The 13,212-nt window shown below is 41.5% G+C and overlaps 1 protein-coding gene and 2 non-coding genes across 3 annotated transcripts in view; 1 reads left to right on the top strand and 2 right to left on the bottom strand.

Moving 5' to 3' along the window:
* Window positions 1-13,212, bottom strand: part of ACTN2 (actinin alpha 2) — a 106,935-nt gene that overhangs the window by 44,974 nt on the left and 48,749 nt on the right. Inside the window, exons 2-4 of the mRNA XM_066383709.1 lie at window positions 6,161-6,275; window positions 5,141-5,260; window positions 3,652-3,738 (exon numbers count right to left, since the gene is read on the bottom strand). Of these exons, the coding sequence (XP_066239806.1) occupies window positions 3,652-3,738; window positions 5,141-5,260; window positions 6,161-6,275 (322 nt within the window). The remainder of the gene's footprint in view (window positions 1-3,651; window positions 3,739-5,140; window positions 5,261-6,160; window positions 6,276-13,212) is intronic.
* On the top strand, window positions 2,771-2,846 carry TRNAG-GCC (transfer RNA glycine (anticodon GCC)). Its single transcript has one exon. It is a non-coding gene; the product is annotated as a tRNA-Gly (tRNA).
* LOC136390038 (U1 spliceosomal RNA) lies at window positions 9,346-9,507 on the bottom strand. The gene has a single exon (XR_010748566.1). It is a non-coding gene; the product is annotated as a U1 spliceosomal RNA (small nuclear RNA).

The raw sequence follows: 13,212 nt of genomic DNA, 5'->3' as shown, positions 1-13,212 counted from the left end.
TTTAATAGTTCAAATAAAAATTAGGTTAGCAAAGTAAACAGATGTAAAGTAGATCGATAAAACCTTATAATTGCTACTGAAGTTTAGGTTTACAAATAAGTGAGTTTCATCAAATGTCTTTCTGATTGTATCTGAACACTCTTAGGCTCTGAATGTGGAACAAAGTCTCTCCTTGTTTAACTGACAGCTCTAATCAAAGCTGACTCTCTCCCAAGTCCATTTCCAGGCTTCATAAAGGTCAACAAGCCTGTGCCAAGTATGTCCGTGGCTGTGGGACACCTGTTCCGGACAGGTGCTGGTGAAATCTGAAGCATGGTGATTTGGCGCACACACATCCACACTACACCCTGATTGTGGTTGTAAAAAGTGTGTTATAAATAGGTGGTGTCATTCGTAATTCCATCATGAAGAACTGTATGACGCACCCAGGAACCCCATGTACTTACCCCTGGACTGCCCTCACCAACAGATAAGTTATTAATCTTGCATTTATTTCTTGGAAGAGGCCCACCATTCTATTAAAGGAGACTGGCTCCTCAAAATTTCAGTTGTAATAACAAGTCTTTTTCTATATAATATACATCATTAAAACAAATTGAGATTTTATTGTAGACTCACAGAAATTAAGTGAGGTTGTTAAAAAATTACTCCATAGGGCCCTGGCCAGTTGGCTCAGTGGTTGAGCGTCATCCTGGCGTGCGGAAGTCCCGGGTTGGATTCCCGGCCAGGGCACACAGGAGAGGCGCCCATCTGCTTCTCCACCCTTCCCCCTTTCCTTCCTCTCTGTCTCTCTCTTCCCCTCCTGCAGCCAAGGCTCCATTGGAGCAAAAGATGGCCCGGGCGCTGGGGATGGCTCCTTGGCCTCTGCCCCAGGCGCTAGAGTGGCTCTGGTCGCGACAGAGCGACGCCCCGGATGGGCAGAGCATCGCCCCTGGTGGGCGTGCCGGGTGGATCCCGGTCGGGCGCATGCGGGAGTCTGTCTGACTGCCTCCCCATTTCCAGCTTCAGAAAAATACAAAAAAAAAAAAATTACTCCATAAAGTAATATATGTATATATTGCTAATAATATATATATCTGTGTATATATATATATACACACATATATATACACATTATTAGAAAACTAACATCACATACTGTATTGGACACTAAATGATGTCCGATTATAGAGATTTAAGCACTTTGCTAATGAAATTACCACTTCTGAATGTTTAATTTCAGGATTAATCTCCTCAATATTAATCTCCTGAAAAGCAGATTAATATTGTTCATGGCAATCTATTACAAACACTGTGGGTTGATTAATTATTAGCAATAATTTGGGGGAAACTCTAACAGATAACACTATGCATAACTACACTTGAAGCAGAATTAAGTTTTTAAAAAATATCACCACAATTTGACATTTTCAACCAATTGGAAAAAACCTGAGGTCAAGTTCACCTCTGTAAAAAAAATGATTTGCTACTCTAGCAAATGCAATAGTATGAACAAGATTTTTAAAAAATAGTATTTGTTCTTTAATGTGGGTTCAACTGTTTAAAGATTTAAACTTAAAAGTATACCAAATTTATAAAATTATTATCAGTTCCTCTTTTTTAATAAAGCAGGAACTTTGAAGAAGCATCTTGTTATTTTCACTAGCATGAGAGGAGTGTACAGTGTGTCCATAAAGTCATGGTGCACTTTTGACCGGTCACAGGAAAGCAACAAAAGACAATAGAAATGTGAAATCTGCACCAAATAAAAGGAAAACCCTTCCAGTTTCTGTAGGATGACGTGGCAGCATGGGCGCATGCGCAGATGATGATGTAACACCGTGTATACAGCGGAGCAGCCCACGGCCATGCCAGTCGAGATGTGGACGGTACAGAGGAAAGTTCAGTGTGTTCTGTGGCTCGCTAAATTCGAATCCGTGACCAAAGTGCAACATGAATATCGGTGCGTTTATAACAAAGCGCCATCACATAGAAATAACATTACTCGGTGGGATAAGCAGTTGAAGGAAACCGACAGTTTGGTGGAGGAGCCCCGTTCTGGTAGGCCATCAGTCAGTGACGAGTCTGTAGAGGCTATACAGAATAGCTACCTAAGGAGCCCTAAAAAAATCTGTGCATGAGCCCACATCGAACTGCACTGAATAGGTATGAAACTGGGAGAGTTTTCCTTTTATTTGATGCAGATTTCACATTTCTATCGTCTTTTGTTGCTTTCCTGTGACCGGTCAAAAGTGCACCATGACTTTACAGACACACTGTATTTTAATAAAAGCACATTGTACAAAGTTTTCAAATTCAACCTATTTATTAATTCAAGCTGGCTGTCATTCCTGAGCCTGAATCTTATAACATCTTTGACTTTTAGGTAACTTTAACAGAGCTTCGGTGCCAGAAGGGACTAATCTAAGTGGATCAGAAACACCTTAAGGGCCAGTACCGCAGGCCTCATGTCATCTGATAAACAGTAGGTTAACTGCTGACTTTTAATGTTTGTTGGTAGATTAGAAACTACACTTAAAAAGAGCACAGTCAGAAGATACTTGGTCCTAGGCAAAATTACAAACAATGGTCCCACCCTCAGCTTTCAGTACCTGGTTACCTGCTGGGTGACATAAAAATTAGGAGAGCTGACTGGACAATTCAAACCACCCTTAAATATGTCCAGCTATACATTTTGTGATGTGAGGGCTAAATAAACAATATTCTAATTTTCAGAATATCAATTTGACAGTTTTCAACAGTGCTGAATTCATCAAAAATATTTAGGAGGGCCCTGACCGGTTGGCTCAGTGGTAGAGCGTCGGCCTGCCGTGCAGAAGTCCCGGGTTCGATTCCCGGCCAGGGCACACAGGAGAAGCGCCCATTTGCTTCTCCACCCCTCCCCCTCTCCTTCCTCTCTGACTCTCTCTTCCCCCGCAGCCGAGGCTCCATTGGAGCAAAGATGGCCCGGGTGCTGGGGATGGCTCCTTGGCCTCTGCCCCAGGCGCTAGAGTGGCTCTGGTTGAGACAGATCAACGCCCCGGAGGGGCAGAGCATCGCCCCTGGTGGGCGTGCCGGGTGGATCCCAGTCGGGTGCATGCAGGAGTCTGTCTGACTGTCTCTCCCCATTTCCAGCTTCAGAAAATACAAAAAAAAAAAAAAAAATTTAGGAGTACAGAGGATATAAGACTAAAGACTTTCATCTTCAGTGGTAGAACCCAGAACTAGAACTCTATCACAAGGAAGGAAAAAGGAAGGAAGGAAGGAAGAAAGAAAGAACAAATAAACAAATTTGGATTTTAATTAATTTTTTTTTTGCACCTGAAAAAAAACAACTGTTTCAGGTATAAGAATTCTGTTATACTTGGGCACATACAAGTAATATAAGCAATAAAGAAGCTCAAAAAATGTTCATTTTAAAAAGTGACTTTTCTTCTGAATGCATGCTCTTTTCCAAAATGAGTCTATCCACATCAACAAAACAGCAGGGTTCATCTATATATAGTACATAACACAACTAATTAACTTGTGAAAAACCAACTAACAGATCTTTCATTCAATCATGTAAGTGACCAATTTTATAAAAGCATATTCAAATCTTAATTTGTAAGCTCAGTTTACAAGTTCTTCTAAATTTCTTAATAAATCAGATTTTTTAAACTATGTCTTTACCTTCAACTGAAATGTCCTGAATAGCAAAGCGGAGGATGATGGTCCAGATCATACCCAGCGTCATCTTCACGTTGCCGTCAACAATTTCTTCAGAGAAGAAAACCCAACATCAGATTAGTGTCAAGATAACATCATTGGTACATAAAGCTTTCCTGTAAATTATGCTGCCTGTAAGTTTTGACTTTAGAGATATTGGGAAAAAATACATATGGAATGACCAGTTTATGTTTTCATAAGTGTTGCAGTGTATCTACTTTTAAATATGCTATTCATAACCAAATGTCTGTTTAAATGAATTCTGAGTTAATAACAAGCACAAATCTTACATAGGCACAATCACTGAAAACAACCCATGCATTTCCAAAGTTTTAAAGACTAGATGAGCAAAGGTTCTAACTATAATCATGCCCCCTTATCCTCAGGGGATACATTTCAAGACCCCCAGTGGATACCTGAAATGGAGGACAGTACCAAACCCTATACATACCATGCTTTTCCCTACACACACACTTTTTCACTTAGAGGACACACAGCTTCCCTTTTTTTTTTTTTAGTTTTTTTTTATTTATTTATTCATTTTTTAGAGAGGAGAGGGAGAGACAGAGAGAGAGAGGAGAAACAGAGAGAGAGAAGGGGGGGAGGAGCTGGAAGCATCAACTCCCATATGTGCCTTGACCAGGCAAGCCCAGGGTTTCGAACCGGCGACCTCAGCATTTCTAGGTCAATGCTTTATCCACTGCGCCACCACAGGTCAGGCACACAGCTTCCTTTTGGCGTATCTGAACTGCCAGCACCATTCTGGTGCTTAGAAGCCATGATTAAGAAACTAAGGGTGACATGACCACAAGCACTACAATATCGCCACAGTGGGTGTGGTGACCATGGGGGCTACTGAGTGACTCATGGGCGAGGAGCCTATACAACATGGAGACAAGGGACAAAGGATGGTTGACATCCCAGGATGAGCAGGACAGATCAAGATTTCATCACACTACTCTTATGAGTTGTTTATTTATGGAATGTTCCATTAATATTTATGGACCATGGTTGACCATGGGTAACTGAAACTTCAAGAAGTGAAGCAGCAGATGTGGGAGGAACCATTGTCACAAATACAAAGAATACAGGCTCATCTTCATCCTGGTCCTTCCAATCCTCAAGTGGCAGGTTCACAGGATAACTGTGTATGAGAGGCAGGGCTGGCTCAGCTCCTGCCAAACCCCCAGGGACTCCCAGTCACCCACAGAGAAGGAAGAGGCCACTTCCTTCCTACTGATTAGTTCTCACTGAGAGTACTGGGATGTATATGTACTTTCTCACCCCTATAATCAGTTTGAAGAGAATGGCATTGTATTTGACTCTATTCTTTACAAATAACCTTAGAGCCCGCTAGTGGAGAGCCTAACACCACCTGGCATCCGGAGCAACCCATGCGCCGCCACCCTTGTGAGGTCAGTACGGCATCAGGGTTGTTCCCGTCACAGCTCACCTTCAGCCCCGATGGACACCAGCTTCACGCCTTTGCTGGCTATATAATCCAAGGCTTTGTTGACATTGGCAATTTTGTGGAACCGCATTTTTCCTCGGTCAGGTTTGGGCAGCCTTTCCCCTGTCAGATGAAAATAGATCAGTGTAGACAGAGAAAGCAAACCCCCTGTTTGCAGAATCAAAATGCCAAAATTCAAAGTTCGTGCTTTCCTTAGGTGGAAATGGTTATCTGTTTCTGATGTGCCCCTGGTTTCTGAATCATAATGCGGAGGGAACATGAACCAAAAAACTTTCAAGATCAAATGGACCAGTGGGGAGCCGGGCTACTAAGGCCTTATGCTTTTCAGTTCTGCAGAGAATATCCAGTTCAGCCTAGGAGCCCAATTATAAATGAGTAAAGGGAAGCTGCTTGGTGTCCCGGAGCATTTGGGGCTGTTGACTAGATGTCAGAGTAAGTCAGGGCAGCCTCGTTCAAATCGCAGAGGTGCTGCCAGGTCTCCTCTCTGACACCTGATTATGAAGATATATGGATCAGGGCAGAGTTGCCACCACCCTTCCCAGTCACACCTCCTCCTCAAGGGTGACCCATTCTCTGGTCCAAAGTCTAAACCAGCCAAGTGAAATTCAGGGCAAAGCATAACCCTCTAGTTATGTCAAAATGTACACTGGACATTTGCTGACAGACCATTTCTGGAATGCACACAGCCTGGACTAAGTGTGGAGAAGGCAGCATGGCAGGTCAACATATAAATGTCTTTTTTTTTCTTCTCTTATTTTGTTACAAGGAGGGTGATATAAACACTACTTTAATATGCCAATTTTAAACACTATAGACTCCCTTGTTTCAACAAGAAATAACTCCCGGCAGACTGCTCTTTGAAAGGCTTACTTTGCCGACAGCTCCATGTTAGTGGGTTCAAGGGAAACCCGTGACACAGCATGTGTAACTGGAGGTGCACCTGCTGCTCACACGCAGAAGTGCAGGGCTGGGTGTGACACCAAAGAAACACCGCATACCAACCTGAGATGACTTCCAACAGCAGCATGAGCTTCAGGCCATTCCTGAAGTCCTCCTCGATGTTCTCAATCTGGGTGCCCGCCTTCCTGAGGTGGGAGTTACACCAGGCGGTGAAGGTCTGCAAGAGAACGCACGCAGCTCAGCACAGCCGCCAGTGGCAGACCTCCACGGGGCCGCACAGGCATCTCACACCTTCTGGATGGAGCTACTTGGGCCATCAAACAAAATGTGACAGAAAAAATTATTTGAGGCTGAAGGGTAAAGTTTTAGTAAAATTTCCTCTTTAGGGACAAAAGCTGTTACTTGGTATTCCAACCTGAGGACTTTGTGTCTTCAGTTATACCTATGCCTTCATCTTCTGAAAACCTCTTACTCTGTAGGATAGATGGACTAAATCAGGACCTGCTTATTCTGTCCAGACAACAAAAATAAGCTTGCCTGAAAGATGGATGAATAGATAATGTGTAAAGACTGTTCAAATGTCTTACTTTAGAGCAGAGGGTGGGTGGTGATGTGTAGCAGAAAGGGGAAAAGAGGAGGAAGCCATAATCACTAATTATCTATGAGTTACCCTTCATGAACAATAGTTTTATGCTAGTAACTAAGTCAATTAAATAAATTTGCAGTATCGTCAATCACTAAAGAAAATAATAGCAGTGGTAATAATAACCTCCTCCTCCTGGCAAAGACCTGGATTTCAAAGACAAATAGACACCGCCCTGTCCTGGAAGGGCTCACAGTCTAATTTTAACAAGTTTCCAGATCTTCAGAGGAGAGACGGACTGCATATGAAGTAGCATCCAAAGTCATTTTGTTTATTTTTCAAGCTTCTTTTAACTTGGCTTCCACTTGTGCAATATACCCTGCCAAAACCAGATTAGAAATGCTCCTGGCAGCTGCTGGCTAAGAATGCACACTGTCCCCTGGTCTCACAACAGCTGCTGGGCTCAAGAACAAAGTGCCCGCCCGCTATACTGGGCGTAGACACAAATGGGCTGTGTCCGAGATGAGAAAATGAACCTCTCAAAAACGCACTATTCCAAGGAAGACTACAAATAGATGTTTCCACAAAAAATGATTTTCCTGGGTAATGAAGAGGATTTTCAAATCTAATAATCACATTGCAAGAAATGTGATGGCATTAAAATCTATGGCAAAAGAAAATACAGGCAATTTCTTGGATTTGTATCAAATTTTCCCCTGAAAAATTAAACAAATATTGACATTTCCTAAAACACATGTAAATTTTAGTAAGGTCTAAACATAAGAAATACTCTAGCCAGGGGTCTCAAACTCGCGGCCCGCCCACCAATTTTGTGCAGCCCGCAGACTAATCAAACTTTGTGGATTAGTCTGCGGGCCAGTCTGCGGGCCGCACAAAATTGGTGGGCGGGCCGCATGCGGCCCGCGGCCGCGAGTTTGAGACCCTTGCTAGCCTAACCTGTGGTGGCGCAGTAGATAAAGCGTCGAACTGGAGCATTGTGATTGCTGGTTCAACAACCTGGGCTTGCCTGGTCAAGGCACATATGGGAGTTGATGCTTCCTGCCCCTCCCCTTTCTCTCTCTTTCTCCTCTCTAAAATAAGTCTTAAAAAAGTGTTTTTTTAAAGAAAATTTTAAAAAGAGGAGATACTCTAAGCCATATGTACTAGGTCTGTACCCAACCCGTGTGGTACACACTAGCCACATGTAGCTATTTAAATGTAAATTAAAATGAGAGGTAATTTAAATTTAGTTCCTCAGCTGCACAAGCCACCTTTTGCTTGCCTAAAAGCCCCATGGCTCAAGGCTGCTGTGTTAGACTGTGCAGACACAGAACACACCCAGCATCACAGAAAGTTCTGTCAGACAATACTAGTTGAGGTGATCAAATTGTTTGTGGAAGCTAAAATTATTACAGGAGTCTATAATTTATTCACTTAAATATTAATTTTATGTATTTGATTTCTGAATAGATAATCTATGTCCTTGGTTGAAAGTTCAAGTGGTACAAAAGACTTGAAGTGGAAAGCCTCCCTGTCACCCTTGTCCAAGCCATCCAGTGTCCTTGCCCAGAGGGAACAAACACCTCTTCAATCATGTTCAACAAGTACATACACACATGGACACATCTTTTTTTAACCCCATCAACACAAATTATAATATGCACAGTGTTCAGCATCTAGTTTTCTTTACTCACTTAAAAAGTATAACCTAGCGATCTTTCTGTATCAGTAGAATCAGTTCTTTCTATTGCTGCATAATGTTATTCCACTGTGGTATATATACCTTTATATACCATAACTTTACATAACTTTATATAACTAGCTCCCTATGGATGTATATTTAGGTTGTTTCCAGGTAACTAAGTTCTTTCAGTAAGAAAAACATCACAGGCCCCATATTTGGCAAGCAAAACTACTTTAAAGGGGTGGTTCTTTTAACTAATAATGCTAGGACTAATCATATACCTAACTTTTGGGAAAGGCACAAGAGAATAGCAGGTTGTGGTCTTTTAAAATAGAATTGATAGAAAATATAAGGTCTACTGGAAAGTTCTGTCCATTTTTGGAATAAAACAAAATACAATTTTTTCTTACCATCAATAAACTTTATTAAATAATATATTTCCACACCAATCCTATCTTCCGAATATGGTCTGAAATGGTTTGCTGAGCTGAATTAAGCCTTTCTGCGATCTCCGATGTTGTCAGAAAAGGATCTTGCTCCAACATGGTCTTAACAACATCGTCATCAATCAAAGATGGTCGCCCAGAACGTGGCTTATCAGAAAGGTCAAAATCACCTGTTTCGAATTTTTCTAACTATCTTCTGCATGTCCTATCAGAAACTGTACCTTCACCAAACACTTTCAATAAACTTCTACATGCTTCTGTAGCATTTCTTTCTTGTTGAAATTCGTATACAATACAGTGGCGTAAATGAACTTTATCAGTAGTCATGGGTACACTATTGCTTCACACATAAGACTAACGTGAATCAACTTTGTTTTAGTTAATTTGCTACATCAGTATGTATACATTAAGTGATAAAAATAGAGAGGCACACATGCGCCAAATAAACATGTGCTTACATGTCGAAACTTGTGATAGAAATGGACAGAACTTTCCTGCAGACCTTATATAATGATATAAAATATACAGTTGCTTTTATTCTTTTTATTTTATTTTTTCAGTGTGTGCATGAGTGGTGGGGGGAGTATGAATGCAATCCTTCACTACCACAAATTATGCAGCTGAGTTTCCCATATTTGGAGAAATCACTGGTTAGTACATCCAGCGTGCAATGGGTGAGCCCCACCCTGGGAAAACCAATTTCATGACCATAGTATTTCACTTGCCAGGTGAGTATACAGTTGTTTTTATTTAAATTATACTTAATAATAGGCAAATATTTCTGGTGCAAATTACTTTACCTTGTTTTTTTTTTGTTTGTTTGTTTTTGTTTTTTGGATTTTTCCGAAGCTGGAAACGGGGAGAGACAGACAGACAGACTCCCGCATGCGCCCGACCGGGATCCACCCGGCACGCCCACCAGGGGGCAACACCCTGCCCACCAGGGGGCGATGCTCTTCCCCTCCGGGGCGTCGCTCTGTTGCGACCAGAGCCACTCTAGCGCCTGGGGCAGAGGCCAAGGAGCCATCCCCAGCGCCCAGGCCATCTTTACTCCAATGGAGCCTCGGCTGCAGGAGGGGAAGAGAGAGACAGAGAGGAAGGAGAGGGGGAGGGGTGGAGAAGCAGATGGGCGCTTCTCCTGTGTGCCCTGGCCGGGAATCGAACCCGGGACTTCTGCACGCCAGGCCGACACTCTACCACTGAGCCAACCGGCCAGGGCTTTACCTTGTTATCATATTAAATCCATTCATAATAAAAGTATCAGAAGCATTTCTGGATTTTATACTAAGCTGCTCATGAAATCAACACAAGCTTCCTGACCCCCACTCTGGAATCCTGTGAAGTCTGTCTGATGCCACCTTTCTATAGGTATATATACATAAATGTAGATTACCATATGTAATTTTAAGCTGTGCAAATCTAGAGAATGAATTTAGTCATATAATCAATTTTTTTTAGTTATGTTGAATGAAGTATCCCTATCTTATATTAGTTTCTGGGATATAATATAATGATTAGACATTTATATAACTTACAAAGTGATCACCTCAATAAATCTAGTACCCACCTGACACCATACTTAGTCATTACAATGTTTTTGACTATATTCCCTATGCCGTATTTTACATGCCCATGACTATTTTATAACTACTAATTTATACTTTTCAATTCCTTTCTCTTTTTCACCCATTCCCCCCAACTTGCCTCCTGTCTGACAGTCATCAGTTTGTTCTCTGTATCTACGAGTATATTCCTATTGCTTGTTCATTTATTTTGTTTTTTAGATTCTACATGTAAGTGGGATCTAAAATCATACAGTATCTGTCTTGTCTGTCTGACTTATTTCACTCAGCACAATACCCTCTAGGTTCATCCATGTTATTGCCGATAGCAAGATTATGTTATTTTTTAATGTCGGAATCATAGTCCATTGTGTATATGTACATTTTCTTCTTTATCACTCATCTATTAATGGGCATTAACATTGCTTCCATATCTTGGCTACTGTAAATAATGCTCAGTGAACACAAGGGTACACATTCTTTCAAATTAGTGTTTTGAGTTTCTTCAGGTAAATACCCAGAGGGGTTTTTCTTTGTTTCTTATTGTAGTCTTTGTTTTAAAGCCTATTTTGTCTGGTATAAGAATTGCTACACCAGCATTTTTTTTGTTTTAATTTTCATGAAATATCTTTTTCCATCCCTTTACATTCAGTCTGTGTCTTTCTATGTGAAGTGAGTCTCCTGTAGGCAGCATATGTAAGGGTTTTGTTTTCATATTCATTCAGCCATCCTGTGCCTTTTGATTGGAATAGTTCATCCATTTACATTTAAAGCAGTGGTCCCCAACCTTTTTTGGGCCACGGACCGGTTTAATGTCAGAAAATATTTTCACGGACCGGCCTTTAGGGTGGGAAGGATAAATGTATCACGTGACCGAGACAAGCATCAAGAGTGAGTCTTAGACAGATGTAACAGAGGGAATCTGGTCATTTTTTAAAAATAAAACATTGTTCAGACTTAAATATTAATAAAACGGAAATAATGTAAGTTATTTATTCTTTCTCTGCGACCAGTACCAAATGGCCCACGGACCGGGTCCATGGCCCGGGGGTTGGGGACCACTGATTTAAAGTAACTGTTGATAGAGTTATAGTTATTGCTATTTTACTATTCATATTTTTTCATCTTTTTTTCTTTCTTCTTAAAAAAGTCCCATTAACACTTCTTATAATCCTGTTTTGGTGATTGTGAATACCCGTAGCTCTTTCTTGTCTAGAAAGCTCTTTATATGTCCTTCAATTCTAAATGATAAATTTACCGTTATTAGGAGCCATGCTGGTCCACGGCACTGGGTAATCTTGCTTGGAGGTTTTTGCTTTTCATCACTTTGAATATTTTATGCCAATCCCTCTAGCATGAAAAGTTTCTCTTGAGAAATCAATTGACAGGCCTATAGGAGATGTCTTGTAAGTAACTAACTGCTCTTCTCTTGCTGTTTCTAAGATCCTCTCTTCCTCTTTAAGCTTTCATATTTTAATTATGATATATCTTGGTGTGGGCCTCTTTGGGGTCATTTTGTTTGGGACTTTCTGTGCTTCCTGGGCTTGCGTGTCAATTTCCTTCACCAGGAAGTTTTCTGTCATTTCTTCAAAGAGGTTCTCAATCCCTTGTTTTCTCTCTTCTCCTCATACCCCTACGATACTCATATTGGTATGTTTTATGTTGTCCCAGAGCCACCTTAAACTTCCCTTACTTTTTTTTATGCTTTTTTTCTTTTCTGACTGGGTGTTTTCTATTACCTTATATTCCAAATTGCTGATTCGAACTTCTGCTTCATTTAATCTACTGTTGATTCCCTGTAATACAGTCTCCATTTAAGTTACTGTATTCTTTCCTTTCTGACTGGTTCTTTTTAATGTTTTCGACCTCCATTTTTATGCATCCTATCTCTTTGTTGAAGTTCTAACTGAGATCATTAAGCATCCTTACAACCAGTGTTTTGAACTCTGCACCTGGAAGATTGCTTGTCTCTATTTTGTTTAGTTATTTGTTTGTTTTTTTAGTTTTGTTGTGTTCTTTCATTTGGGAAATGTTTCCTTGCCTCCTTGTTTTGGCAACCTCCCTGTGTTTGTTTCTATGTATAAAGTACAGCTGCTCTATCTTCCAGGCTTGGTAGAGTGGCCTTATGTAGTAGGTATCCTGTGAGGCCCAGTGGTACAGTCTCCCTGGTCACTTGAGCTGAGTGCTCCAGATGTGTCCCTATGGGGGTTGTGTGTGCCCTTCTGTTGTAGTAGTTTGGCCTTGATTGCTGTTGGCATGTCAATAGGAGGTATTAACCCTCAGGCTGACTGGTTGTGAGAACTGGCAGTGACTTACAGTGGAAGATCTGAGCCCACTGAGCAGAATTTGCTTTAGTGGGGCTCTGGTGCCTGCCAAGTCCACTTTTGGGTGTGTTGTTTGTGGAGATGGTTGGGTGGTGCTGGTGTGTTCTGAAGCTAGCCCCCCAGGTGTATAGGTTCTTGGGCCTCTTGGAAGATGCAGGCCTAGGTCAGCTGCTGCCTGTTCCCTGTTTGGGGCCACTTGGTATAAGCTACAAAGTAATATGCACATGGTTGCCACTTGTACTGGGCTTGGAGGTACCTGGAAGAGGCTAAACCTTGAACTGAGGTCAGCTGCCAACAGTGACTGTTTAGGGCTTCTTAATATGAGATATGAGGCCAGATAATGTTTGTTATCAATATAACCTTTGATATTTCAGGAAAGTCCACAGCATAAACCAAGACAGGCCATTTGTATGGAAAGCCACTGGAAGCAGCTTGAGTGAGTCAGCAGGTTTGGGTGGGGCTGGGTCTCACGGTCCCATCCTGGTGAGTATGGGATGATTGGTGTTAACCAGGTTGATGGAGACTCAGATATGGAGCTCACATACCAGCTTTGTG

This window comes from Saccopteryx leptura, chromosome 1, assembly GCF_036850995.1.
Source record: "Saccopteryx leptura isolate mSacLep1 chromosome 1, mSacLep1_pri_phased_curated, whole genome shotgun sequence".
Taxonomy (NCBI): Eukaryota; Metazoa; Chordata; class Mammalia; order Chiroptera; family Emballonuridae; genus Saccopteryx; species Saccopteryx leptura.
Note: the sequence above shows the minus strand (reverse complement) of the source record. Positions and strands in the feature narration are given on the sequence as shown.